The 27,200-nt window shown below is 41.1% G+C and overlaps 1 protein-coding gene across 1 annotated transcript; it reads left to right on the top strand.

Annotated features, from left to right (window-relative positions):
* The first annotated feature begins 272 nt into the window (after positions 1–272).
* On the top strand, positions 273–26,147 carry agap2 (ArfGAP with GTPase domain, ankyrin repeat and PH domain 2). The gene is made up of 20 exons (XM_085344040.1): positions 273–332; positions 451–1,570; positions 6,639–6,697; positions 11,411–11,498; positions 11,651–11,736; positions 11,869–12,004; positions 13,061–13,195; positions 13,356–13,474; positions 17,511–17,663; positions 17,813–17,887; positions 18,225–18,329; positions 18,671–18,851; positions 19,296–19,424; positions 19,556–19,690; positions 20,033–20,092; positions 20,385–20,536; positions 22,284–22,374; positions 22,518–22,740; positions 24,112–24,391; positions 25,861–26,147. Exons 1-20 carry the CDS (start codon positions 273–275, stop codon positions 26,059–26,061), a joined length of 3,588 nt encoding a protein of 1,195 aa, XP_085200166.1. The 3' UTR covers positions 26,062–26,147.
* The last annotated feature ends 1,053 nt before the right edge of the window (positions 26,148–27,200 follow it).

The raw sequence follows: 27,200 nt of genomic DNA, 5'->3' as shown, positions 1-27,200 counted from the left end.
ATGTAAATGATTACCATAAAGAATGAGGCATCAGACACCATAATGAAGATATTTTTGTCTCAGTGGCTGCATGCATGTGTTGTGGATACATTTTAATTGGGTGTTTTCTAGGAACAAAAGAGCTGCTTCCACTGTACTGACAGTGGTCCTGAAGGTTGTCAGGAAGGGTGGGTTTTGTTTTTGAATCACAGAGAAATGACAATTAGAGTGAGAGAAGAAATCCGTGACGGAAATTAAAATCCGAAACAAAGAAAGAGGGATTTGGGGGATGGATGAGCCCAAGAGTCTCTCTGCTGTTGTGTCTTCCGAGGAGAAACTTAATCTTCCTCCGTGTAAGTTTTTCGTCCTTGTCGTGTCGTCAGATTGTTTCACATCCGAACACGCTGGAAAAGCGTCAGTTGCTCATGTTGCTCTGTCTGGTTTCATTCATCTACTGTGTGTCTACTGAAGCCTGACCACATGAGCGGAGGCGGCGCCCTGCAGCAACGCACCACCTACCTCATTTCCCTCACCCTGGTCAAGGTAGAGGCTGTGGAAGAGAATGGAGATGAGGCCAAGAACAGCAACCAGGGGAAGGAGGTGGAGGCCAGACCAGGAGATGAGAGAGTGGAAGCTGAAGGTGGAGCTTCCACACGGACTGAAAATGGAGCTGGAGTGGTTTTAGGGGAACCACAAAGAGCTGAAGATGCTGTCATTGTGAAAGGGGGCACTGATGAACTCAAGGAAGGAGAGAGGAGATCCCTCAGCCCTCTGACAGATAAACTACCCTCAAATGTCCCCAGTAAAGTGGCTGAAAAGCCACCATGCAACCTCTCTATCCCCTTACCTGCTGAGAGAGTCACGATTCAGAAGACAAAGTCAGCAGACGTAGTCGAGAAGCCGTTTTCCAGCCCAGAGGCAAAGCAATGCAGGTCTCCATCTCTAACCACAACACCCCCTATGGAGGTGGCCGAGCCCAGCCGCACCCCAACCAGGACCAGCCTCCCTATCCGCCCTGCAGGACAGCGGCCCGTGAGCCTGCTCAAGTCTCACAGCAGCGTGGCCACCCGCGGCCGCGACTCCCGGGAGGGTAGAGAACGCAGCCCTACCTCAGCCCAGAGCCTCGATCGCAAGGACTGCCGCGTGACGACGCGCTCGCCAGGCCCCTGCAGGGCCTCCTGGGCCGAGGCGAGCAGGACCGAAGGATGGCGGGACCTGCAGGATGAGGCTCAAACTGGAATACAGCTGGAGATTGGAGGTGGCATGGCTGCAGTGATGAGAGACATCCCCAGAAAGGACAGGCTAAAGAGCGGCTCAACCTCCCTACCTGCACCTCCTACCCAGGCCCCCAAACCGGCTCGCAAAGGCAAAAGCCGCACGCTGGATAACAGTGACCTGAACAGCCTCTCTGAAGACCTGGGCCTGGCAAGAGAAGCTCAGCAAGGACAGCAGGGCCAAAGAGGCTCTGCTAAAGACAGAAAGATGCTCAAGTTCATCAGTGGCATTTTCACAAAGAGCAGCTCGGGGGCAGCGGGGTCATCCTCCACAGCGCCTCCCGTCTATATACAGAGAGACTCCAGTGAGGAGGAAGGTAGGAGGTCACAAACACATCATCACTGTCACCTCTTCAACTTCAAATCCATCCTTCAGACAGGGACTCCTGTATGCAGCCAAACATTTATCAGCCTAGCCCCTTCATCCGTGCACGGGCATCCATTAGAAATGATTTGGGTGGGGTGGGGTTGATCTTTTTAAAGAAGCCTGCACAGAATCTATCTGCAGGCTTTAACACTGTCACGTTTCCCCAAAGCCATGTGCGTCTGCAAATTGATGATAGATGAAGTTCTTTGATCTGAGGATTGACAATAGAATCATCTTGGACAGTTTTAACCTAATTCCCCTCAGAGCGCGGGGCCAATTTCACATCGCTAGAGGGGTAATCTGCACGCACAAACACTGACACTAACACCCCCAACACACACACAGTTAAGCAGTGTTCCCAGCATGGCTTTAAGTCTCCTAATGAAGCCAAAAGGGAGAGGAGCTGGTGGTCGGATTGCGTCGCTCCATAAAGCTGGAATGATTAGAAAAGAGGAAAGACATAAGATGATATTCGTTCACCCACGTCAAAAAAGGGAAGTGAGGATTCACAGCGAATCAAGAACATCTCTAATCCTGTCTTTGATAGTCCACCCACTGCATGATCTGCCACTATAAGGAGCTTGATTTTTTTTATTTTTGCACCTTCTTTCTCACCCTCTTTGTCTCCGTCAGGTTGAATTTAAATTCATGTGTGAACCTCGCGTGTGCCTTTTCTAAGCTTCAGGATTGTTGGGTTGTGAGTTGAGTGGCTGCAGCGTACAACAGTGCATCTCTTTCACCAACATGTTTGCTCAAAGACGAAGCGAGTGTCGGCCTGTGGGAGCCAGCGAGCGAGGGAGTGTGTGTGTGTGTGTGTGTGTTTATGCATTCATTCACTCATTGTGTATTCACACTGTTACACATGCACACTGTGGATTCACTCAAACAGTCAGACCAGCCTCGCCGACCGTGCACACACACACACACACATTCACACACATACTCAAGGCAGGAGGAAGTGTTGCCATGGCAACCGGCAGGACTGCTGCTTCTGCTGCTGCTGCTATAGAGCCTGATGAAACATAGGGTGGAGGAGGTGTGTGTGTGTGTGCGTGTGTGTGCATGTATGTGTCTGTGTGCAGTGACACATGCTTGAGAGACAAAATTTCCTAAAAACAGAATTAAGTTTTGGATGTCAGCTACAGGCTGCACACAAGGGATGTGAGGGATCACTCGTGATTGGTTTGGAGAGGGTACTGAGGATAATTGGCTTTACGTAGGCATGTGTGTGTCGAAGCAGCAGAAGGATCACATTGTCTGATCGTTTTTGGCACCAGCAGCAGGCCATAAAGAGAGCTTTGAGTCAGAAAGACAGACAAAGACATGCAAAGTCTGTGTGTGTGTGGTAGGAGTTGGCCTTTTTCTGAGGGAGCTGGCAGCTCGTGTGTAAGTGCCTTTTTTAATCATGTGAAACACATCATCGCTGTGTGTAGTGTTAGACTTAGAACCAGGCCTGAGTTTAATCATCATCTGTTTTTGAAGGACACATCACACATTCACACTGAGGATAATGGGCAGTGTATCTATCAGGGTAGTCTGCCAAAACCTCCCGTTCTCCCGTTGTCTTCCTCTAGTTCCTTTCCTGCTTTGTATTTTCTGATAAATGCTTTTTCTTTATCAGAAAAACAAAAAACAAAAAAGGAGAACACAGGCAGCATGGCTCCTGAATCAAGACTAATGCCTACCGTTATAAAACCTGAAAAACCTTGTAGAGGCATTAGTGGTCCTTGAAGCTGAAGATTCAATGTTGTTTGAGAGGAAAGCCACTCTGCAGCAATCTTGGTTGCGAACCAAGATATTCTACAATCAACCCACAGCAAGAAGAAGTGTAAAACTTTTTTTAACCATGGAGATGGAGCCCTGTGCAGACAGCTTTGCAGCTGTGTGTACTGATCTCCATCAGCCACCACAGTCATCACTGTTTCAGCCTCCAGATCTTCATCTTCAATCTTATCGGACTATTTGAGGCTAACAAGACAAAGCTCATATCTATAAAAGAATAGCCTAAGACTATGTACCTCCACCAAGGCTGAAAATGTCCTCCACACTGTGCATCAAGACAATATTTCCCAGTTGTTTTTCAATTTGTTGCATATATGTGTCCATAAAGTCCAAAAGTTAATAATTTCCAAGTTGGGCAAGACCCCGCCTCTAAAACTGTCGTCCAAAGGACTCCATAACTTTTCTCCTGCTAACAAAGAAAGAGTCATAACCACCTTGATGAGATGGAGATGTTAAACTTCTACAAAGCGTGTGCAGGATTAATGGCATCACGGCTTCAGTCCAGAGTGCTACCTGTCAACTAAGCCTGCTTGACACCTGCTAAACATCAGAATTAATGCTGCTACCGTGAGCATGTTTATCCTGGCTTTAGCATTACAGTGCACTCAATCTGAGCTGCTACCATGTCAGCAGACTCTATTGTACACCTAACAAAAATATGAATCCAGTCTAACACGACAGTCGTTCAGTAAATCCTTTTTTATGAGGTGTTACTGCAGGACTGTCGTGTTTCACTCCTCTAATCTTTGTAAACACACTCTGTATCTGCATGTGAGTTTGCAGATATCTGTGAGCAATGTTTGGTCTTTTTTGGTTACTGTTTGTTGTCTGAGCCGTATAAACCAAACATGTTTGACTGGGTTTGGCTGCATGCAGGTAAACAATCCATGAGGAGAGTGGAGAGAAAAAAGAGCATTTTGAGCCAAGTACAATGCTGAAACCAGCATTTGACCTGTCTGCAGCCTGAAACAAACCCTTAGCTCTCTTCCCTTCCCTATAACCTCTGTGATCTCTGATAGGCTAAAAGTGAGATGACCATAAAAGGGCCACACTGATGTAATTATCTGAAACTTGGCCATGTTTAATACAAATCCACCATCGTAACAGTATGACAAAAAAAAAAAAATACAGGAAAGCCTAGTAGGTTCCCTTTGATGTCTGCATTCATAGTAAAATTGTGAAATCACACGCAGTCTGTGAAACGGGAACTTTAGGGCAAACTATCAGATTTCGAAACATCTGCTGGTTACACCGGAAGCTGTGAAACATCAGCCGCTGCCCCCAGAGGATAGGTCATTAGGCAAGCACTGATGGGTTCCCAGACAGAGCACCTAAACTGGCCACTGATGCTTTTTATGTCTATGAATCAATTTTTCTGTCTGTCTTTCCCTCCAATGGCTCTGGAGCTGCAGCTGGGTTTCTGGGTGTTGGCATCGCATCATATCGGGTGTATGCCACCTCTTTTGCCCAATAGGAACGCTGGCACAGCTGTCTGCGACCGAACCACTGCAGACGACTGTGTGCCACAATCACAGACACAATTTCAAGCCAAGTTTGCAGCTAAAATTGGCCCCTGATGATTTTAGAATTAGTCGATTAGGTAAGTCGCTGAAGAGGAAAGGAACCCCAAATAACTTTTCATATTTATTTTATTTATCCAGTAATTCCTGCCATTTTATTTTATTTATATAAAGTGAAAACTGGATTTTTGGAATTTTGGGCTGTTGACCAAACAAACCAGACATTTATATGATCTTGGTCTCTTGACTCTCTATGACTTAGACAGATACATGCATAGATTATGAGTTTTAGTTTTAATGATAACCTTCCTTTAAATTTGAGAACTTTAAAACAAACTATTTAATATATGAATGTAGTCACTGTATCGTGTCCCACTGAACTTGGACTCAAAGCCTCGAAGATGGACAGACTTATAAAATATACACAAACTTTGCGCAGCAGGTCACATTATCTCTCAGTTAATACCATTAAAAATGCTCCATAAGGCAGAAGTTTGGTGTAGATTTCCAGTTCAGTGGCTTCACTTAGCAGACAGGTAGCAACTGCACACCGGTCATTTAAGATAGCCAGACCCCTAAGTTTAATCCAAACTGGTGATATACTAGAATTTAGGTATATCATGTTAAAACAAAAAGGCAGTTTTATTGCCTATAATAAGTCCAGATAATAACATTAGGTTAAAAAAAAACCCCCAAACAAGCCCTTTAAGGCACAAGGGGTTGAAGATAAGGAACACAGAAATCCACAAAAGACAAGCAGACAATCCAACAGTGACAGAGGGAGAGCGGAGATTATGTATAGACAGAAGGCTGATTGTAAAACGAGAGGCATGAGGGCATAAGGCACAAACAAACAATCACAAAGCAGATGAAAGGAACAAAAAGCAGGTAGTAAAACCAAAACAGGGCATAGGAGAGCACTGAAACACAAGGGCTGACACTAAACAAGGAAGACGGGGGAAAACAAGACAAAGACCTCTAAAAACTGAAACAGAAATCAGCTAAACAGACCAAAATGTTTTATTTATTTGTTTATTTTCATATCTGGCTGTAAACATGATTTTCTTCATGACCGTACAGTTAATACTGGTGGGGGCTCTGTGGGAACTAATTGGTTTTGCAGGCAGTTCATTAGAGGAATCACTGTTTTTTGGCACTCTTGTTTGTTTGTTGTTTACCTCTGGATGCTGCTGCTTGGTAGAAACTGTGCCAGCTGTCAGGCAGAAAAGCAGTTGAGTCACTGAAGTTATTCTATTTTGGTGATCATACTTTACTTTCTCTCATACGCCATTTATAGCTGTTTCACCTCCACATGTGTCCAGGTTATAATTTCATCACGAGTCAAGTATAAATATATTTAGCTGTAATTTCTTTTAGTTCAAACCTAAAAAGGTGCCTGACATCTTTGAGCAGCAGCAAGTTGAACACTAAAGGTTTCCATCGCTCAGCGCACAGCTGCCCGTCATTTCCAGCACGGGGAGAGCAAAGTGGATAAAGAGCGGTGTGGCTCCACCTTGTTGGATCCCCCATCGTGACTGAAAGGTTATATTCATTAAGGCGACCTGCCAGGCCGCACGTGAGGCCAGTCACGCAGCAGCTGTGTGATTTATTGCCCTCCTGCAGGCTGTTAAGATGGCTGCCCTTTTTACTGTATGTAATCTAAATGATGTGTCACCGCCTCGCTGACTGTTTGTCCCTGTCTGTCTCTCTCTCTAGTAAATATTGCCAACAGCCAGGAGTGGACGCTGAGCAGATCCATCCCTGAGCTGAGACTGGTGAGAAAACCCCCTTCACTGCCAGAGCATTAGAAAAAGAGGAATCTATTACAGTAATTTATAGTTAATTATCTGTATTGGAGATGAGGCTAATGCAAAAAGATATATGTGTATATGTATATATATTTAATGAAAAATGAAACAATCATCAGTGAACCACTTTGAAGAGAAGACTTTTAGAAACAAAATATGTCACATCTTGTGTTCTGCTGTAAGATTCTTCTTCTGGTGTGTTAAACAGATACTAAAATTACACAGTTTTTGGTACAACATACCTCTAACCTAAATCTGAGATTTTAATTTGAGATGAGAGAGGATCCTCGGGATCCAGGACAAAGAGGGAAACAAAATAACAAAAAAGCTGCAAATTAAAATCCAAAAATTAGCAAAGACCAAAGGAAACAAAGCAGGAATCCAAAACAAGCACCAGGTAAACTGGAGGGATGGGTTAGCCAGCTAAAAGAGCTTAAAGTCCGATTTTTCAGTGTCATAAAAGTGGCTCTCTCTTTACCTGTTAGATCACCACGGTAACTGATGCTGAAGACATCACCTGATGTGCAACAGGTTCAGAGTTTTTGGTTAAAATCAGATGAAAAAAGTGTGAAATCGTTTCTCTGCTGCAGGAATCTCATTTATATATGTGACTTATTGAGCCGTACCATGCCAGCATCACCAAATGAATCCATACTCAGTGTACTCAATGTACAGGTAATAAAAAAATGTTTCTTTGACACTGTTAGAATGAAAAGAAAAGCAGAGGCAGCACAGAACAAAAAGCAGTTACCAAAATAAAACAGGAAGTGGAAAACGCTTCGCTTGTCTCTGAAAAAAAAGACAAGTCAGGGGGAGGTAAGGGTAACAGATAACAGGAAGTTCAGAAACATAAGAAAGGAGAATAGATATCAAAGAAACCAAAACAGGAACCAAAAATACTGTACAAGAGTCAAGGACCGTGAAAAGCAGGTCAGCAGAGATCTGTTGGATATTACGAGCTTAAAAAGGTAAAGATGATTTTTTTTAAGTCCCGAGTTCTGTCTGCAGGAATGAATTTCCAAACTAGGCAGGACGTTTGTGCAGAGTAGAGGAAGTATTCAAATTCTTAAACTAAGTCAGGGGCGAGCGTAGGGTCAAACCTCAGTTTCCACTCATAATGTCATGCATGCAGTGCACTGTAATTAATATTAATGGAACATGTTGTTTCCACATTTGCAAACCTCAGTTCAATTGGATAAACATTACAATGTTACCTTCAGAAGCAGCCTAGTTAAGTGGATGACCTTTTGTAGTGTCTAAGAGTGAAACTAGTACTACTTTTTAGAGTGAAAAGTCAGAGAGTTCAATCTAATCGACCCGTTTAAGGGTGGAGCCTTTAGGCAAAGATACAGTCATTTAGGAAGTTAAAGAACCATTTGTGAAAAAGCAGATAAGATAAGAAACATTATTTCAGTCTGTTAATCACATAGAGGCAGTCCACCCAATCATCAAGCACTTAAAATATCATTATTCAGTACAGACACTGGGGAATCACCCTGCCAGTCTGCAGACCTGTACACAAAGCAAACTGGTAATAGAGTTGTTTTATATTAAAGTGTTTTAATTCAAACTGTACAAGCCCTCCTTTTAGTATGCAGACTTGTGTGCTACTGGAAAACACACAAAGCCTCCACGACTTGCATGAAAAACTACTTTTGTTTTTCCAGCTAACTTCACTTTTTGGTCTCGCGTTCTTCAACCTCTCTGTCCCCCCCCCCCCCCCTCTCTCCATCCTCCTCACTCAACTAGACACTAGAAAATGACAAAAATATAAGAGCAAGAGGGAGATGCACAATCGACAACAGTACAGCAGACTGTTTAGTTATGTGAAATCATCATCGATGAATGTGTGTAAAACAGAAGCTGCAGCGTTATAATTCTTGGTGAATTTAAATGTTGCAGTGAAAAAATGAGAGAAACTGTAACCTTAAACATAAACCATATCAGCTGTACTGTAAACAAACACTGAAGCCCAATTTGATCAGAATAGGAATAGAAACTTTTAACAAACTAAAATAATAATACACATCAGCTCCTTGGCTGGCAACTCGCAATATACCAGCCTGATTAGTGGATCAGAAGGTTAAAATGAGCTAATAATCTCTGGTAATTTAAGCTATATTAGTGAACGTGTTTGACACTCTTTAGAGAACTAATAAAAATAAGCAGACACAGTAATGTCCCCACATTATCAGAACAATTTGTACTTTGCTATATTTTAGTTAAAGTCTGTTTTAAATCTGCATCACTGAAATTAGCACTTGAGGACCTCTAAAAAGGGTCTAAATGTACCTGTGAATTAAGTAGAGGTACTCATATTGCACTGCAGTGATGCTAAATAACAATTAAAAAGCCTGGATTAAAATGTTCTGTGAGCATGGCAAATATTAAAAGTAGAAACACTCAAATAGCCAAACAAGCCCTCTGACTAACATCATGTTAATTTATTTTGTAACCGTTTTTGCTGATGAGTTCATTTAAACGGCATTTTACTGTTTTGGTCGGTATTTTTAACTGTAACTAATCATGTTTTTCATAATGGATGCTGATGCTCATTAGCTTCTCATTTGAGTTGCAAATTTTCAGACAATGGTGTGAAAATCTTCTCGCAGTTTCCCACAGTCCAAAGTGAACAATGCCCTTTTTTGTTTAAACAAAGGAAACTATTAAAGTAATGAAAAGGGAAGAGAACAAGTCCTCACAGCAGAAAAGCCGGAATCTTTAACAACGGGCATTTTAGCAAGAAAATAAGTATCAGAATAGCTGCTAATTGATTTTTCTGGTGGAAAATACTTGCTCATGTATATATTGGTAGTACTTTGGCTTTAATGGAAAATCTTAATTTTGTTCACCCCCTTTGAGTGTTAGTAGAAATGACATGACATGAAGTGTGTAACCTGAGCGGTGACAGAAGCATGTCTTGCAACTCAGCAACCATCTGGGCAACAGCTCAGGGCCGTGATTTTGAACCTCCCAAATAAATGAATGGGTAAAAATCCAAAACCTTTATTTCATTGGTCACTAAGGCCATAAACCCTGTACAGGATCACAAATCACAACAGAAAAAGACAGTCCAAAAAGCTCTGAAAATTTGTCCCAAAACTAGATTTACCCAAGAAAACAATGAGTACATTTACCTACATTCTCAGAGAGATACTAAGGTTGCCACCGCACACCTGTCTTCACTCTAGGCAGTAGAACACAAAGTGGTTTTAACGATATTTTATTATATAATTATGACCACTGATTCATAGTCCTGCACCTAAAAATTCCCACCTTTATTTTCATATCCCTAAACATTTTGTCTGTCCGCTCTCATATAAACTGACTCAGGTCCATGTAAACAAAATTCCTGTTTTCCAATTTAAAAAAAATTCCCAGTTGAAGGCCAAAGGGGCTGTGATAGCGATTCATTTCCCTGCCGACACCAGACTCACAAGTTTGAGTCGTATGCTACATATTTTTCACACTTTAGCCAAAATTATCTGGTCACGTTTAATCATAAAAACTACTGGGTTTAGTTTAGAAAAAGATTAAATTAAATTGTATTTAAATAGTGCCAAATCACAGTACCAGTTGCCTCAAGTTGCTTTAGTTTTCCTAAAAAATGAGCAAGTACTCTGTGACAGTGGGAAGGAAAAACTCAGGAAGAAACCTCCGGCAAAATAAAACACTCAACACTTTTTGCATTGTTGGTTTTTTTGGTCGCCATGTTAAAAAAGTAGCTCTATTTTCTGACTAAAAAACAACTTGACTTGAGACTTTGCCAGTGAGCCCAGAAGCTCCGCCCACCTGCCATCCAGACCTTCGGTTTATGAGAGGCAGCCAATCAGAAGGAAGTTGGCTTGAAGCAGTTAAGGATTTAAAAAAAGGGAAAAATATAAAGTGAAACACGGTTAAATGAATAAATGCTGATCTCAAATTAACTAATGTTCAGTTATAGCCATTTTTATTTTTATTTTTATTGTTATTGTTATTGATTGTTCTCTTTATCTATATTTACTAGGTATGTGTGTTTTTAAAGGGATGTCAAATGCTGTCATTTTTCTGTAAAGCAAATTTACCTTGCCTTTAGGTATAAATAAAGTTACCTTACCTTACCTTACCTTACCTTGTGTGTGTCTGGCTAAAAAAATGGAGCACATGAAATGTTATGTGCCACAAAGAGCTTTAGAACCATGTACAGAGCGGTTCCCAAGCTCTTTGAGTGCCAATACAGGTTGTTTCAGACACCAGATGAACTGAGGTGCTGCACCAAGCCCTCGTACTGAGCAGTGAATCGTACAAAGCCTCTCTAGTGAAATCCAAAAATAAAAATATGGAGCTAAAAATGGGCATCATACTTTCCCCGTATATTTTTGAACACGGGACTTTTACCAGATTGTATTACAATGAAGCACTTTTATAGCACTTTCAGAATTATCTTCACCTACTCACTGCTGCACATTTCTATATGTGGATGACAAAGCAGTCTACAGGTGGAAAATACAGATTAAATAACAGACAGTGTAAACTGCCTAAAAGGAACCAAAGCTTATCCGATGGAGGAACTGAAAGTCTGTGTCTGATGCGTTTTAATTTAGTCTGAGAGTTATATTTGCTGCATGGTGCTGTAAATGTGCATGCAGGCTGAACCTGAATCAACTTGTGTGTGCTGCATTTCCTTCCTCCTTCTCTCAGGGTGTTTTGGGAAGTCTGAAAAGTGGCAAATCGGCGCTGGTAAACAAATACATCACAGGCAGTTACTCCGCAGTCGAGAAACCTGATGGTAAGACACAAGCACATCCTATCTAAAAAGTGGCTTCTTGTGTGCGTGAGTTTTGTATCCCTAACCTCAGAAACCTGGTGCGTGATATGGCTTCATCCTCGGGGTGTCACTCTGCTGAATAACCTGTCTGTCACTGTCACTGTTCCTGACAGGTGGACGGTACAAAAAGGAAGTGCTGGTGGATGGTCAGAGTCATTTATTATTGATCAGAGAGGAGGCTGGACCACCTGATGCACAGGTGCTTCTTTGTGATGATGTGTATGTGTGTGTTTGTGTGTGTGAGTGTGACAGACCTGTAACACTGCACATTTCATCATCCATCAGTGCACAGTAAGATAACATCTGTCCATCTATCCTTTTCCTCCTGCAGTTCAGCAGCTGGGCTGATGCAGTCATTCTGGTCTTCAGCTTGGAGAATGAGGCCAGTTTCCAGGAGCTCTACCAGCTCTACAGCCAGCTCAGCGCCTTCCGCTCAGACATCCCAGTCATAGTGGTCGGCACACAAGGTAAACGCACAAATCAGTCATGTACCCTCAAATATTCAGAGCCCAAACCTTTATTAACTTAAGTTAAGTTAATCAGTCGGTCACATGACAGGAACTCAGTGCATTTAAGCTTAACTAATGAGAGACTGTAATATTCAGTGAGCAGCAGTTCAATTCAATTTAATTCAATTTTATTTATGCAGCGCCAAATCACAACAACAGTCGCCTCATGGGACTTTATATTCTAAGGTAGACCCCACAGTAATAAAGAGAAAAACCCAACAAACATGACCCCCTATGAGTAAGCAACAGTGGGAAGGAAAAACTCCCTTTTAACAGGAAGAAACCTCCGGCAGAACCAGGCTCAGGCAGGGGCGGGGCCATCTGCTGCAACTGGTTAGGGTGAGAGAGGGAAGACAGGATAGAAGACATGCTGTGGAAGAGAGCCAGAGATTAATAACAAGTACTATTCAATGCAGAGAGGTCTATTAACACATAGTGAATGAGTAACTGAAGGGATGCATCATGGGAATCCCCCAGCAGCCTACACCTATTGCAGCCTAACTAAGGGAGGATTCAGGGTCTCCTCCCTTAGCAGCTCTCTGGGTGTAAATGCCATGTTTTGCCAGAGTTCAGAGGAAAATTGTCACTGCTGCAAGCTGATAGGAACGCTGCAATAATTCAAATAACCACCCGATACAATCAAAATGTCCAAAAGAAGCTCGATAAATGCACAATCCGTCAAACCTTGAAGCAGCAGAGACCCCATTGGTTGCCAGTCCTGTTAGTTAGGAACAGGAAATTGATGCTATAATGTACACGAGCTCACCAAAACTGGACAACAGACAGTCGTCACATGCTCTAATGAGACTGAAATTCTGCTTCAGCATTAAGATGGCACAGTAAGAATCTAGCACCTAGTTGAATCTATGCCATGAAGAATTAAGGATTACTGCCAAGATGTGCAACGTGTCCAGCGAGTTGCATTCATAGGAATGGGTTCCTAACATCCACAACAAAAGAAGATGCTTATGGGACAAGCAGGTGTTACAATGTTGATATTGTTTCTTTCTTTAGATAAAATCAGCAGCACCAACCCTCGCGTGATTGAAGATCAGAGAGCCAGACAGCTGTGTATTGACGTGCGTCACTCCCTCTTTTACGAGACCTGCGCCACCTACGGGTTCAACGTTGACCGAGTGTTTTCAGAGGGTGAGCTGACTCACATTTTATAAGTGATATCAGCATCAACAAAAGAACAGGCTTAAGGATGTGATTCACAAGGAAAATAAAATTTAAAAAATATCCACCCATTACTATTTACACACTGACATTTGAAACAGACTCAACTGTTTGAGTGTTTGTTTTTCAGCTGCTCAGAAGATTGTAGCTCAGAAGAAGCAGGCGGCACTGCAGGCCTGCAAGTCTCTGCCTAACTCACCCAGTCACTCGGGAGGCTCCACACCTGGATCAGCATCGTTCCCTGGACAGGTAACACGTCCTTTTTCGGTTTTACTGCTGGGTCACTCCCATAGGAGATACCCCATATTGCATTTGCAAATTTAATGGTTAATGAAACACAAACCACACTGATAGCCTTATCTTGATAATCCTGACATTTTCAAGCCTTTTTCTAAGTAACTACCTAACTTTTTGCATGTGATCGGTGGACTTTGTGTTACACATTTTGAAGAAACTGTGGCAGAAAAGTGGTAAATAAAATGAAACAGTTTTTTGTTTGGTAAGCAGAACAGATCCGTTTTCAAAACTTAGTGGTAGAAGATCTTATCTCACCACATAGAGCTTTTCACAAAAATGCTCAGCAGGTGTTGGGGGTAACTTCCTTTTGAAATAAATTTTTACTTGTTCACTTGTTTATATCGCTCAGTTATGTGATGATTTTTCTTCCTGACTAAAGAAACCATTCTTTAATGGGGTCGTTTTAGACTGAGCGCTAGTTTCTCCTTAATATCCAACGATGGTCTACCCGGTTTGGAGAATTTAATGTTCACCATCACCATCACAGGGTAGCAACATGTCAATCACTGTGGCTAGGCCTGAAGGTATATCATGCATCTTCTGCAAAATTACGTTTTGCACAAACGAAGGTTTATTTATCTATTTATTTATAATAAGATTGGCATTAATGCACCAGCCAGGAGTCGTGTATAATAAAAGCTTTCTGTTGTGGGACCAAAACTAACTAAACACACTTCCTAATTTTGTTGGTTTGTGAAACAGCCACAAACCAACCAACTAATGAAGTGGCACCTTTTCCCCCCCACCTTCAGATATCCTGTTGGTCAGGCACCATGTCTTAACAATACCAGTTTCTATAATGATGACCTTTATTATTACACATTAAAAGGACCTAGTACTATATTCCTACTTTATTATACTTTAAGGTTTAGAGCATGATGTCAAATGTCTTTGGACTGACAATAATCTAATTTATGTTTTTACTCTAAAATATGAAAAAGCTCGCTTCATAACTGAGGCATCTTGTGCTTTTGACTTCACATAGACGCGGAAGAAACTATAATGTAAAAGTGTATAAATATATATTTAACTGAAAACTTACATCTATTAGATATTATTATTTGATCATTAATAATATTGATATTAATGCCATAATGTGTAAATTATTGTGTGCACTGTAACAGGTATGTCTCACAGCACAGTGTTTAAAACCAGGCTGGCTAAACTGTGAGATCCTTAAATTTATGTGGATAAAACAGAGCGCTGTAACGTGCTGTAACCATTTCCTGGTAAGAAATAAGTGAAAATGAAAGTATTCAAACAAATACACATAAAACCTAAACTCAAGTTAAGAACAATATGTAAACATATACCGTACAAAATATTCTGTGTACTGTGGAGGCTTGACTTTGCCATTTAAAAAAATATTTTCTGTCAGAATTTGCTGTTATTGCATAAAAATTTCTAGTTAGTTTCTCAGAAGTATGATTTTTTTTTCATTGTTGGAAAAAAGCACAACACAGTTTGCTGTGAGATATACATTTATATATTCTACATTCTTCTTCTGCATGAGTTTTTTCACCAACTACAGATGTTTCAGATGAAAATGTGGATATTAAGTAAACCCAGTGAGTTAATAGTGCAATATATCCCTCTGAAAAGCAGACGTAAATTAAATTGCAATACCTGAAATAACGGTAGTGATTGCTTGCCACCACACACTCAAAAAATATTTATCCCAAATTGTGGATTTTAAATAATTTGATTACATATAAAATGTTCAAAGTAAAATATCAAATTTAACAGAATCTGGTCAAATGAAATTTACGTGATTGTTTTACATTCATATCATCTAAGCTTATTTTCTACAATGATTAATTATCTGAATGAATAAACCTTTGATTTTTTTATATTTAGTTGAAATTTAATCACATTATTTTGCTTCATGTTTATCAGGGACAAAACATGTTTTTGAGTGGATATTCTATCATGTATTTTCTACTTCAGATAATTATTTGTCCGGATTCAATTATTGATTCAAGTATTTCTTGGCCCTCGTTGCTGATTACATCTTCTTTAAATTCACAAAACAAAAAGCTCAGCATGTTGAGCACATTTAAAGAACTGTAGAAAGAGAGCAGCGACTATGACTGTCAGGTGTGACGCCTTCTCGGTAGTTATTAGTCGACTGTTTGAGTAAACACAATCTTCTTTCGGTCTAGACAGATATTACATAAGACATGATAAATATAGGACACTGATGAAAGTGTTCTGCTGTTGCTATGCTGATGCTGTCTTCAAAATTAAAGCACTCTTTCACCGTTCTTCTAATGCCAGCTGATCATGTTTTAAGCTGTGCTAGCAGAAAGACTCTGGGGATGTAAGTCAGCAGCACACCAAATGCATTGCAAGGAAATTTGGCACACATATTTATTTACTTACTTACCGTCAGACTGGATCAAAATAACTTTAGTGATTACTTAATCAGCAAATATTCTTTATGTTAAAGGACGTCCATTGAATACATCACATTTTGCTCAAAGACAAATCCAAAATTTATTTTTCATGAGTAATAACAAAATGTTGCTTATACTGCTGTTGGACTGGTGCCATTTTGTTTTCTGTAGCCAGAAGTGACCATATTTAGATAAAAGGGTGACGTACGCATGTTGCATAGATAAAATGTACAGGTGCAATGCACAGAAAAGACACCAATTAGAGCTAAAAGGCAAATAAAGCATACATGCTCCAAAAGGCACCGGTATTACAGGTGGAGAGGTTAGTCAAAGCAGCCACGCCCCTAACTCCAGAATCCAAGACCAGACCCCAAACTGTCCTTTGTCAGACTGTAAGTACGTTACACAATGATACAAATATGGACACTTTAACATGAGAGTCAATGGAGGTTGACTCTCATCCAGAGTCACCTTCTAGTGGCCATTAGGGGAACTGCAGTTTTTGTACACTGGGGTCATTTTTCCTCTTAGAGCAGGTTTGCGGGAAAATAGTCACCTCTGGCGAGCAACATACAGTAATAAATCATGTTGCTGTTTTTTGGAATCATAACTCCTTTTTCTCATTTTTGAATATGTTGTTTCATGATGACCTGCAGCAGTAGTGACACTTGAGCAGTTTCAGGTTATGTGACATGTAAGTGAACTTTCACTGATCGTGTGAGCAGGTGGAAGTGAGCATTAACCTCAAGGCTTCGTATATTTGTAGCGCAAATATAATCAAAAGAGGATTAAATATATTGTATATTTAAAAAATACATTTTGAAAACTTATGTAGCTTTAAGCAGTGGTGTGAAGCGATACATTTACTCAGGTACATAAGTCTAAATGTTAGATATTTGTTTTGTTTTTTGTGATATTCAGAGGGAAATATTGGATTACTTTGAAAACAATCATGAATCAGGGGGAGACAGAGACAGGAAGTACATGTGAACTTCAAAGTAAAATAGAAAATAATCATAAAACAGACATGAATGCTAACATTTAACAAATTGTTGCTGGTGGACCAAAGCATTATCCCTGGAAATATCCCAGTGACTATAAAAATAAAACCTAAACTCCAAATATTATGCGTTTATATTTATCTCAGAAATATAATCTTCATCTATTACTGGCATCAAGGCACTGATGTTAAAAATGAGCCCACCCTGTAGAGTACAGTACATCGGACACGACTTCCAACTGTTACTATTTTCCTGTTTTTATTTAGAACATATGATTTAATCGTGATATTTAAAATGTAAATGACATTCAAAGGATCATCTAAGGTTGTGTACACCAACGCTTGTGTCGTGTTTGATTACTTTAGCTTAGTCAATGAAAACACAGCCCGCCCTGTTCTTCATCCATCAGTTTCCATCAATCACACCGATCGACTGAAGACTTCACGTTGTCACTCATCATCACCTTTTTGTGACTCTGTTTCATCTTTCACCCCATCCTCACTCTCTCCATCTCTTCTCATTCCCATTCCCATCCTGCATCCTGACCTCCTGACCTCCTCCACCTCCTCCTCCAATTCCTCCTCCTCTCAGGCCAGTAATGGCCCCAGTATCGGCTACGCCTACTCCCTCCCCTCCACCCCTGTGGTGAGCCACAGAGAGCTGCGAGTTGCACAGGGAGACGGGGGAGGCAGCGTCAACGCTCGCTCGCTGAAGAGCATCCCCAGACGCCCCTCGCTCTTCAAGGTCAGTCACCTCCAACTGCTCGTGTCTCACACCTTTTAGTCTCCTTCATCTCATTCTCATTTCACTCCATTCGCCCCCCTCTGACTCTCCTCGCTTAAATCGTCTCCTCTTCTTTTTTAACACTTTAAATTCTGTTGGATTCGTTGCAGAACCGGGACACAGACAAAAAAGGTGGCGACGCTAAAGGCGACCTGAGCAGCCTGCGGGGCGTTCCGATCAAACAGGTTTGGTTTCCGTTACAAGCAAAAATAAGCCGAATATCCAGTGATGGGGGTATTTACACGCTGCAGTTATAACAATAACACGAGCCAATTCCCTTGTCGGAAATAAGATGGGAACAGAAATACATTTGTCTATTTATTTTGTCTTACATAAGCAGCACAGAAGTCTGTTGTTTCATCCTTTTCAACCTTTCTCAAGGGTGTTCTATTAATACAAGAGCTCTCAGCTATTGCTGTCGAACTCTTTCTGGTACACTTTGAAGGGGCGGCTCTAAATTTAGGCAGATTCAGACTGTGGTTTGCTGTGACTGATGCGACCCCCGGTTGATGCTTTTGACAGGGCATCCTGTGGAAGAGGAGTGGGAGCTCTCTGAATAAGGAGTGGAAGAAGAAATATGTCACCCTGTCCAACAATGGCACGCTGTCTTATCACTCCAGCTCCAGTGTAAGAAAACACCACAACACCGATCAATGCGACAGTAAACGAGCAGGGGGGAGAGAAGATCTGCAGCTTTTCACATTTAAAGGGACCGGTTATGCTTTTAGATTGTTTTTGTTATTGGTTTTTGAAAGAAAGACCCATTCTTATTTGTTACATCTACAGAAATTTAGGTATTCTAGCAGAATTCATGAGATGTGATGCTATTTGCATCATATTTTAATTCAGTTGTTTAAATCAGGGCCTTTTGAGAAAAAAAAACCCCCATGACTGACTTAAAGACTGTTTTGGAAAACATTACAGATCACTAAGATGATTAAAAACATGCAACATCTTGTCCTCTTCAGGACTACATGCAGAATACCCATGGAAAGGAAATCGATCTGCTGCGTGTGACTGTTAAAGTTCCCGGGAAACGTCCTCCAAGAGCAGTCGCACCGACAGGCCCCTCGCCCGCCCCCCCTGGAGCTGTACCTGGAGTCAACGGGCTGAGTAAAGAGCTGCCAGCCGCTGATAGCACCAGTACAGGTACGTCTTCTTTAGGAGGATAAATAGACCATACTTTGAAGACTGTATATAAAAGATGGACATGTCTTCTTATCTTTTTGATAAATCCACTTATTTAGAGTAGATCTGACCAAGAAATCGAGGATTGTTGTGTTTACTTTCTCCTGAAACACACCCTCCTTTATCATGCGTTTTAACTCTTAACTGTTACCATAATATTATAAAATGCTAGTTTTGTCATGGCCTTTGATACAATCTGCTTTTTGCACCTAGAGGAGTCGCCCTCTGCTGGCTATTAAAAAGATTGCAGGTTCTAGTTTTATCTTCCTTCCATATGTTTGTTCCTGGAATTTTATACTTGAAAATAAAGCTTTAGATAACAATAAATTTACATTTCTTAGCCTGAAAGATCATAAAAACATGGCCTATTGTACATAAACACTTCACTTTCTCTCTCTTCATCAGTTCCTCAGTTGTGTCCAGCTACCCTCTCTGTCGTTGCCGATGACCGGTCTGGCGGTTTGTCCCCTCAAGGAGGTGAGCGAGGACTTCAGCGCTGCCCCTCCTCATTGTCCACCAAAGCACAAAGTGTCGGTACGTACCGCAGGGAATGAAACCTTTCAGCCACCATCGCCGGCTCAGACACTCTGGGTGCAGCCTCAGCTCCGCTGCGACTGAAAACAATTCTGTCATGTATGTTTTGTTATGTTTGCGCTAAATGTCAGATGCCCTGGAAGCGACAGCCGGTTCGTTTGGTGGAAAAGATCCCAGCCAATCATCTCCCATGAGCGACAGGAAGAAGAACAGGAGGAAGAAGAGCATGAATCAGAAAGGGGATGCAGCCGTCGGGCAAGCCGAAGGTAACATCATCATTCCACAAGGCGCAACTACTGATGCTAACAGTTTAAGTTAAATAAGAAATTGGGTTTTCTATTTGCTTTATATATACAGAAACAATTTTACTCAAAATAATAACTAAATAAAATCTTTATTCTTTAGTTCTGAGAGATTTTTATATTCTTTACTTTCTACTAAGACACACTTGCTTATATTCTGACTTTTCTTGTTTTCCCGTTCTTTCTCTTCTGTGTGGATAAAGATTAATAAACGTGCTTGTCTTTCTCTGAATATTTCGTATCTGCCTTTTTTTCCTAACACTTGCACTCCTCTTTCTCTTCTCTTGCTTATCTCTCGCTCTGCAGCCAAACGCAAAATGTGGAAATTAAAGAGCTTTGGTAGCTTGAGAAACATTAATAAGACAGGTAACAAGTGAGGGTGATGGTGCTGACACAGCTTGTGCTCTCTGACTGTTTTCCTTCCCTGTGTGCCTGACATCCATAATCTACACCCCATTGTTTGTTTGAATTACCCTCAGCGTGAATAACCCAAAGATTTTTCTGTCCTCATGTCTCAATCTAAACCACTTTTTTGTTTTGTTTTGCTTTTCATTCATTTTTCCTCCACCGACTGAAAGTTCAATGGATTCATTCTCTCGGTTTGTCGAATGCAGCAAATCTCATGTCATGTTTCTCCGGCTTCACCCTCTCTTCGCAGAGGAAGAGAATGCCGACTTCATCATAGTGTCGTTTACTGGGCAGACGTGGCACTTTGAGGCTCCGAGCATGGACGAGAGGGACTCGTGGGTCACAGCTATAGAGAGCCAAATCCTGGCAAGTCTTGGTTCCTGTGAGAGTGGCAGAAACAAGGTAAACATGTACAGAAAACACATTTCAGAAATGGATTCTGTACTTATTCTCACCATTTTTCCACCTAAACTAAAATGATTTTGCTGTCTAAAAACATCATTTCTTGGAGGCTTAAAGAGAAGAATATTGCGGCAAAAATAGAATCCACAAGCTGTTCCCTGCTCTTGAACTTTTCCTTTGGATATCTGCGTGAAGGTTTGATTGACTGATCACAGCAAGACAGAATGAAAGTGCAGTGTGGGGGCAGAGAGCAGAGCAGGAAAAGAAAGCTATGCCAGGAAGAATACAGGTCAAATTTTAAAAACACTTGAGTCAAAATCTGATGGTGCTTGAGTCTCTGCTGTCACCGATCCCAGTCATATCCGATCAAATCACACCCGCACAGTCTCACACCTCTTTTCCAATAAAGAAGACACATTTTTTAGAGGCGCTATATATTTGCAACCTAAAAGAAATTCACCAGAAATCCAGCCCACGAGTTATGTGCACGGTGATTTCCCTGGAAATTAACCAAACTTCCCTGAACTATAGCCTTATGAATCTTTTGGTTCTCAAATCTGTTAAAATTTAGGTTGGTTCTTAAAAGGCAGGTGGGTGGGAAACGAGCATTTACCGCGCAGATTACTTAAAGGTTTTGAAAGATAAGGTTCGTGGATGAATTTTTGCAGGTAAATTACTTCAAATGGAAGCGCTCTTAAGTGAAGAACATGCAAACCTACAGTAGTCTATATGCATCACAATCTTAATTTAATTGTTGGAGTGAAACCTTAATGGGAAAAGTATGTCTAAAAGATTTATTTGTTTTTGTTTTTGTTTTTTAAATAAATTACATATTACAATGTTTCTAAAATCATCCACTCTTTCTGTGACACCACAGAATACGTCTCGTACAACTGCTCTCCTGTTTTGTTTAAAATATAATCATAACATTTTAATACTGCAAGTAGGGAAGAGAAGCAGGGAACTATATAAACCCAGGAGAATGATGCACTAAACAGGAGGGGGAAAATAGCACTGATTTAAACAGATGTCCTTAACTCTTACCCTCATAAAGACAAACTCTGACAGCCTCCTCTGTGCCCTTAATTACTACATATATGACACCTAAGTATATATCAATAAAGATTCACTTTACAATTAGTTGTAAAATCCTGCAGTTGCAAAAAAAGAAGAAGAAGCTGTATAGTTTGATCTTTGACCTCAGTAAAACTTTCCTGATGACTTCATGGGCTCAGCTGATAGCTTCAAGTTGTGGTAAATTATGGTCTTCATTAGGGGAAATTAGCAGAGTATATTTAATGTTGGCGTCTAAGTGACATGACTGATTATTCTGTAAACTACAAGAACGTCTGTTTGGTCCATGTGGCTATCTCTATCTTTAAAACATCCTCATGTTGTGCTGCAGTTATTTTGGCATCTTTACAAAGCCTTGCATGATTGGACGGTTAGCTATGAGTTGTTTGTGCCAAAGCAGAATTTCTAAGTGAAAACATTTACTCACTCCAAATTAAGGCTCTCAAATAAAATGTCAGAAAGTAAATGTTATTAACTTTAAAAAATAGTTCAATTTAAAATGTCTTTGTTTTGCAGTTTTAATGCCACGTGGTGTCATAATCTGCTCTAATCAATGCGTGTTACTATTCATTGTGTTTACTGAGGTAGCGGTTGGATTTTAAGCACCACTTGTTTATGAAACAGAAACACTTGTGTGGATATGAATAAATGATGCAAATGGGTGTTTGTGCAGGCGCGGAGGAGCAGTCAGAGCGAGGCCGTAGCGCTCCAGGCCATCCGAAATGCCAAAGGCAACAGTCAGTGTGTGGACTGCGAAGCACCGAGTGAGTTCCTAAACGTTGGCACGTTTCCCGCCAGCTGCACATTTACTCTGGAGCATAATTCACACCATGCACAGACTGTGGTGGTGCAGCCATTGGCTCATGGTTTTTTCTTGCTAAGCAGTCTCTCTTCTCCCATCCTGTAGATCCCACTTGGGCCAGTCTCAATCTGGGTGCGCTGATCTGCATCGAGTGCTCAGGGATCCACCGAAACCTGGGGACTCACCTGTCCCGTGTGCGCTCGCTGGACCTGGACGACTGGCCGGGAGAGCTCACACAGGTGCTGGCTGCCATCGGAAACCACATGGCCAACAGCATCTGGGAGAGCTGCACCCAAGGACGGACCAAACCCACACCGAGTGCGACACGGTGGGTGGAGCCAGATCACAGCACACGTCAAAAACTGCTGTAAACTCCTGTACACCCTATACAAGTTTTAAGCAGATAAAATAATAACGGATTGGATTTATATAGCGCTTTTCAAGGCACCCAAAGCGCTTTACAATGCCACTATTCATTCACTCTCACATTATCACAAGCTACGGTTGTAGCCACAGCTGCCCTGGGGCAGACTGACAGAAGCGAGGCTGCCATATCGCGCCATCGGCCCCTCTGGCCAACACCAGTAGGCAGTAGGGTAAAGTGTCTTGCCCAAGGACACAACGACCAGGACAGAGAGCCCGGGGATCAAACCGGCGACCTTCTGGTTACAGATACGCTTCCCAACCCCCTGAGCCACGGTCGCACATTAAAAATGTACAGAATCATTTTAATAAATTAGAATAATAACGAAGTCTGAAATAATATTAAATATGTTATTTAAGCAGATTTGTACACAAATGATTACATTTGTGTTTAGAGCTACTAAATGAGATTTAAATTATGAATAAAACTCATTGATGTCCATTATTAGGTTTATTAGTAGGTTTAAAAAAAAGGTTCATCAGTCAAAATCAAAATTGATTCATTGTCACAGAAGGGCTAAAAGTAAATACATTAATGAGTAATATTATTTAATTTACCCTAGTTACAGCCATTTAATTATATTGTTGTATGTTATATTATAATGTTGTCAGGTTTCCATCACAGTGTGATCAAAAAGATTTCATTTGGACAACGATCCAACGATCTTCTTCAGGCCCTTTCACTGAAAGCTAAAAGCCAGCCTCTCCCTTAAAACTTGCAAGCGCAAATTTACGGGCCACAAAAAGTCTACAAATGGACACGAGTAGTTAGAGCAGGACTTCTAACAGGAGTACTGGAAGTGCACCAGGAGACAGCTTTGAAGGGGAGATCAGACAAATTTTAATCCTTTTTTTTTGCATTTTATTTTTTGTTTGTTTTTATGGCCGGAGTTGCAGAACTTTTTTGCACTCGTGATTAAACATATATGAAATGCTTAAACTGCATCTGCTCATATCTAATGTACATTTATTTAAATAGTTAAATATGGAGTCAAAAGTGATGCAGAGAAGTTGTCGGTGGTTTCGTGTGCTTGTGGGAAAAATCAAATCCCAGACCCAAGAAATAAACTAACAGAAAGCAGGTAAAAATCTGATCGCTCAATATCCAATGTGTACAAACGTGAACAAATAACACCCATGGTGGAATTTCTAAAAACCTGCAGATATGTCAAGTTTTAAATGTAAGCAAAGTTCTGATTTGCTTACACTGCAGTGCTTCTAAGAGTGTCTAATCTTACATGTGTGTGTCTCCTTTGTATTGTTTCTGTTTTTCTAGAGAGGAGCGAGAGTCATGGATCCGTGCCAAGTATGAACAGCGAGCCTTTGTGGCGCCTCTTGTGCCGGCCTCAGGGGCGCAGCTTCCAGAGGATGGTGTGCCGGTGTGGCTGCTATCTGCAGTGACCGACAGAGATCTGCCCAGGCTGCTGCTCCTTCTGGCCCACAGCACTAAAGAACAAATCAACGCTCCGCCGGCCGGCTCGCCTTCGCTGCCGCGCACGGCTCTGCACGCTGCCTGCCAGCTGGGAGATGTGGTCATGACACAGCTGCTCATCTGGGTGCGTATCTTCTTTGTGTTCACACTCATTCATATCGGTTTCATATTTCCTCAGGCCCAATGACGAGTGTAGAACAACACGACTAGTTCATTAGTCCTGTAAATCACAGTAAAAGAAATAAGGGTGGAATAAACTACTTCAAAAACTGACCGGTAGAAGTGTGCATGCATGCACACCATGATCGTGTAAATGCTTAGTGATGGACTCTTCTGTGCTTTCGAAACTGTGAATGCCTCTGCAGACACGTACCCTTGCCATTCTGTGATGAGTGTTACTCTCTGTGGAGTCATATTGGCAGCTGCCTCTTTTTTCTCTGAGGGAAACAGGAACTTTCAGTCAGCATCTGCACCAGTTTATACCCTTATCAGATGTGCCTTTGGAGTTTTTCTCAGGTGCTTACAACATTTCAAAAACATGCTGCCCTCTTAATATTAAATTGTTTGTTCTTGTTTGTCATTATTAGCTTTTATAACGACATTAAAAAGCTGCTGTACTTTGCACAGTGTGGTTAGAAGCCTGCACTCCTGCAGACTCCGTGTTTGAGGGCTTTATAATAAGCACTCAGTGTGCCAGACTCTCCACAAAACCCACAGAGTCGACGTCTATAGTGAAGGGTGTAGGAGCTGTAACTAGGCCAATAGATATCTGTCATCAAATATCTGACCAGACATGTGGCATAGATAAGATTACAATCAAATGCAGGAGATATTCATCACTTTACAATAGTGTTTGGTAATGAAATCACATCCTGTGTGAACAGCTGACCCAAAAACTTCAATCAAAAAGAAAAAACTATGTGCGTGTAATTTCAGCCAAGCATTAGTGATGTTAAAACTGCAATTCTATCCAATTTAATGTAAAAGAACTGAAGCTGAAGAACACTGTCTCATTGCTAATCGCAGTATTGCCAGCTGGCCTCTTCACTGAATGTGCTGACTTCAGTAACCTTCAAAAGAAATGATGACAGGCTGTTTTTAGTGCACCTGGACTCTGTGCTGGGATCTCCACAGTGTTCAGGTGGTATTTAATAAATGTGCTCTACCCCTGGAGTTCTTCTGTAATGGAATAATTTTCCCTTACTAGACTGAGTCTGAGTTAACAGACACTCAGCGCACGTTAAAACGAGTAAAGCAGTTTGAATAACAAATTAGTTTAAGAAAAACTAAATGTTGGTCCTGAGATCTGATGACCTGTCATCATAGACAACACTGAACGTCAGGGAAGCAAGTTCTGAAAAATCAGTAATAAATCAAATTATGATTATGCTGGTTAGACTTATTTATTACCTTAACTCTATATACTGTCTATGCAAATCAAAGAAAATCTGTCCAACAGTAATAGAAGAGGAGCAGCACATAATTTTTCAGCTGTATGCTCCACTTCACTTCAAACTGTTCAATCATCTAATCAATATCTAATCAATAAACAGGCTTAAATATCATGTTCTGTCCTTTGCCTCTTCCCTGCAGTATGGAATCGATGTGAAAGCGAAAGATAACCAAGGCCAGACGGCCATGATGCTGGCCACGAAAAAAGGGAGCAAAAGCTGCATCGATATTTTGCTCCAGCACGGCTGCCCCAACGAGACGTCGCCCACCGCTGCCACGCCCATCCTCAGTCGCCGCTCCAGCACCGCCAGCCTGGGTCGGACCAGCTCCAGGAAACGGTAGCGTGGACTGAAAACGCTGCCACAGAAAACATTTTTAATGTGTGGAAACGGGCAGAGCTGATCGTGGAGAGGGGTGTAGTATAAAGAAATGACAGCACTGGATATCATTAGTATAACGGATGAAAAACATTGTTTCTGAAGACTGAACAACATATCAAACCACTTAAAAAGCAATATTCATTCAATTTGTTGATTGCAGGCATATTGCTGAGTTATTGTGCCGTTGACCTCATTTCAAAATGACTCAAGTAGACCTGTAGCGGACTGCTTCTGTTTCACTTCCTCTGCAAGAAGTGCAATAATTCAGCTACGATGATGAAAAGCAACAAATTTTAGCGCAGATGACTCAACTCAGTGCATCCAGAGGGTGATGCTTTTATTCAGACCTGCTGTGACTGGACCAAAACTGCTACTTTTTTTTCTTCCTTGGCTTAAACCAACAATATGTCATGGTGTTAGTTATGTGAGCCTGTCAGTTCGATTGTATAAACTGTTTTCCAGCAACGAATCAGCTGAGATTATTCTACTTAGACTAGAAAAATGAATGGTTTGGAGTATGACCTATGTCAGTGTTAGGACCACAGGTCCGAGATATGACGTTTTATTCTACTATAAATGTATCTAGACTACATGCTTAATGTTAAACTCTGTAACGAAGACACAACTGAAAAAACCAGACTGCATTTTGTAGTGATTTCTTACTGGTAGTTCTAAAAGCTTGTTTTGTTTTGTTTTCCATTGTCTTTTATAATTTCTTATTCTCTCACATAAAGCAGTAAGCGGATGGTTTTACAAGTATGTAAACATGTGGATAAAGTTTTATTTGGGATATCGAGAGCGAATACGTGAAGACTGCGACATAATTCACATTCATCTTACTGTTGTGTAGGTCGATCCCATGAGTTTACAGTGAAGCGGCCGAAGGTGAGTCATGTGAGTCCCTCATGAGCTAAAACAAATGGTTACCAGAATAAAGTAATAAACTTTTTTTTAAATAAGCATTAAAAAAAATGTTGTTTTTATTGTCTTTGTGTGTGGGCCTATCTGCTGCACAGATTTATTTGACTGTTTTTAGCAACGTTTGGGTCAGAGTGGTATGTTCACCATATAGACTGTATATAAAGTCAAGCAGAGTTTTAT

The sequence above is a fragment of the Diplotaxodon limnothrissa genome, linkage group LG20 (assembly GCF_057381915.1).
Source record: "Diplotaxodon limnothrissa isolate DT_005_m linkage group LG20, D_limnothrissa_male_GT1.1, whole genome shotgun sequence".
Classification (NCBI taxonomy): Eukaryota; Metazoa; Chordata; class Actinopteri; order Cichliformes; family Cichlidae; genus Diplotaxodon; species Diplotaxodon limnothrissa.
Note: the sequence above shows the minus strand (reverse complement) of the source record. Positions and strands in the feature narration are given on the sequence as shown.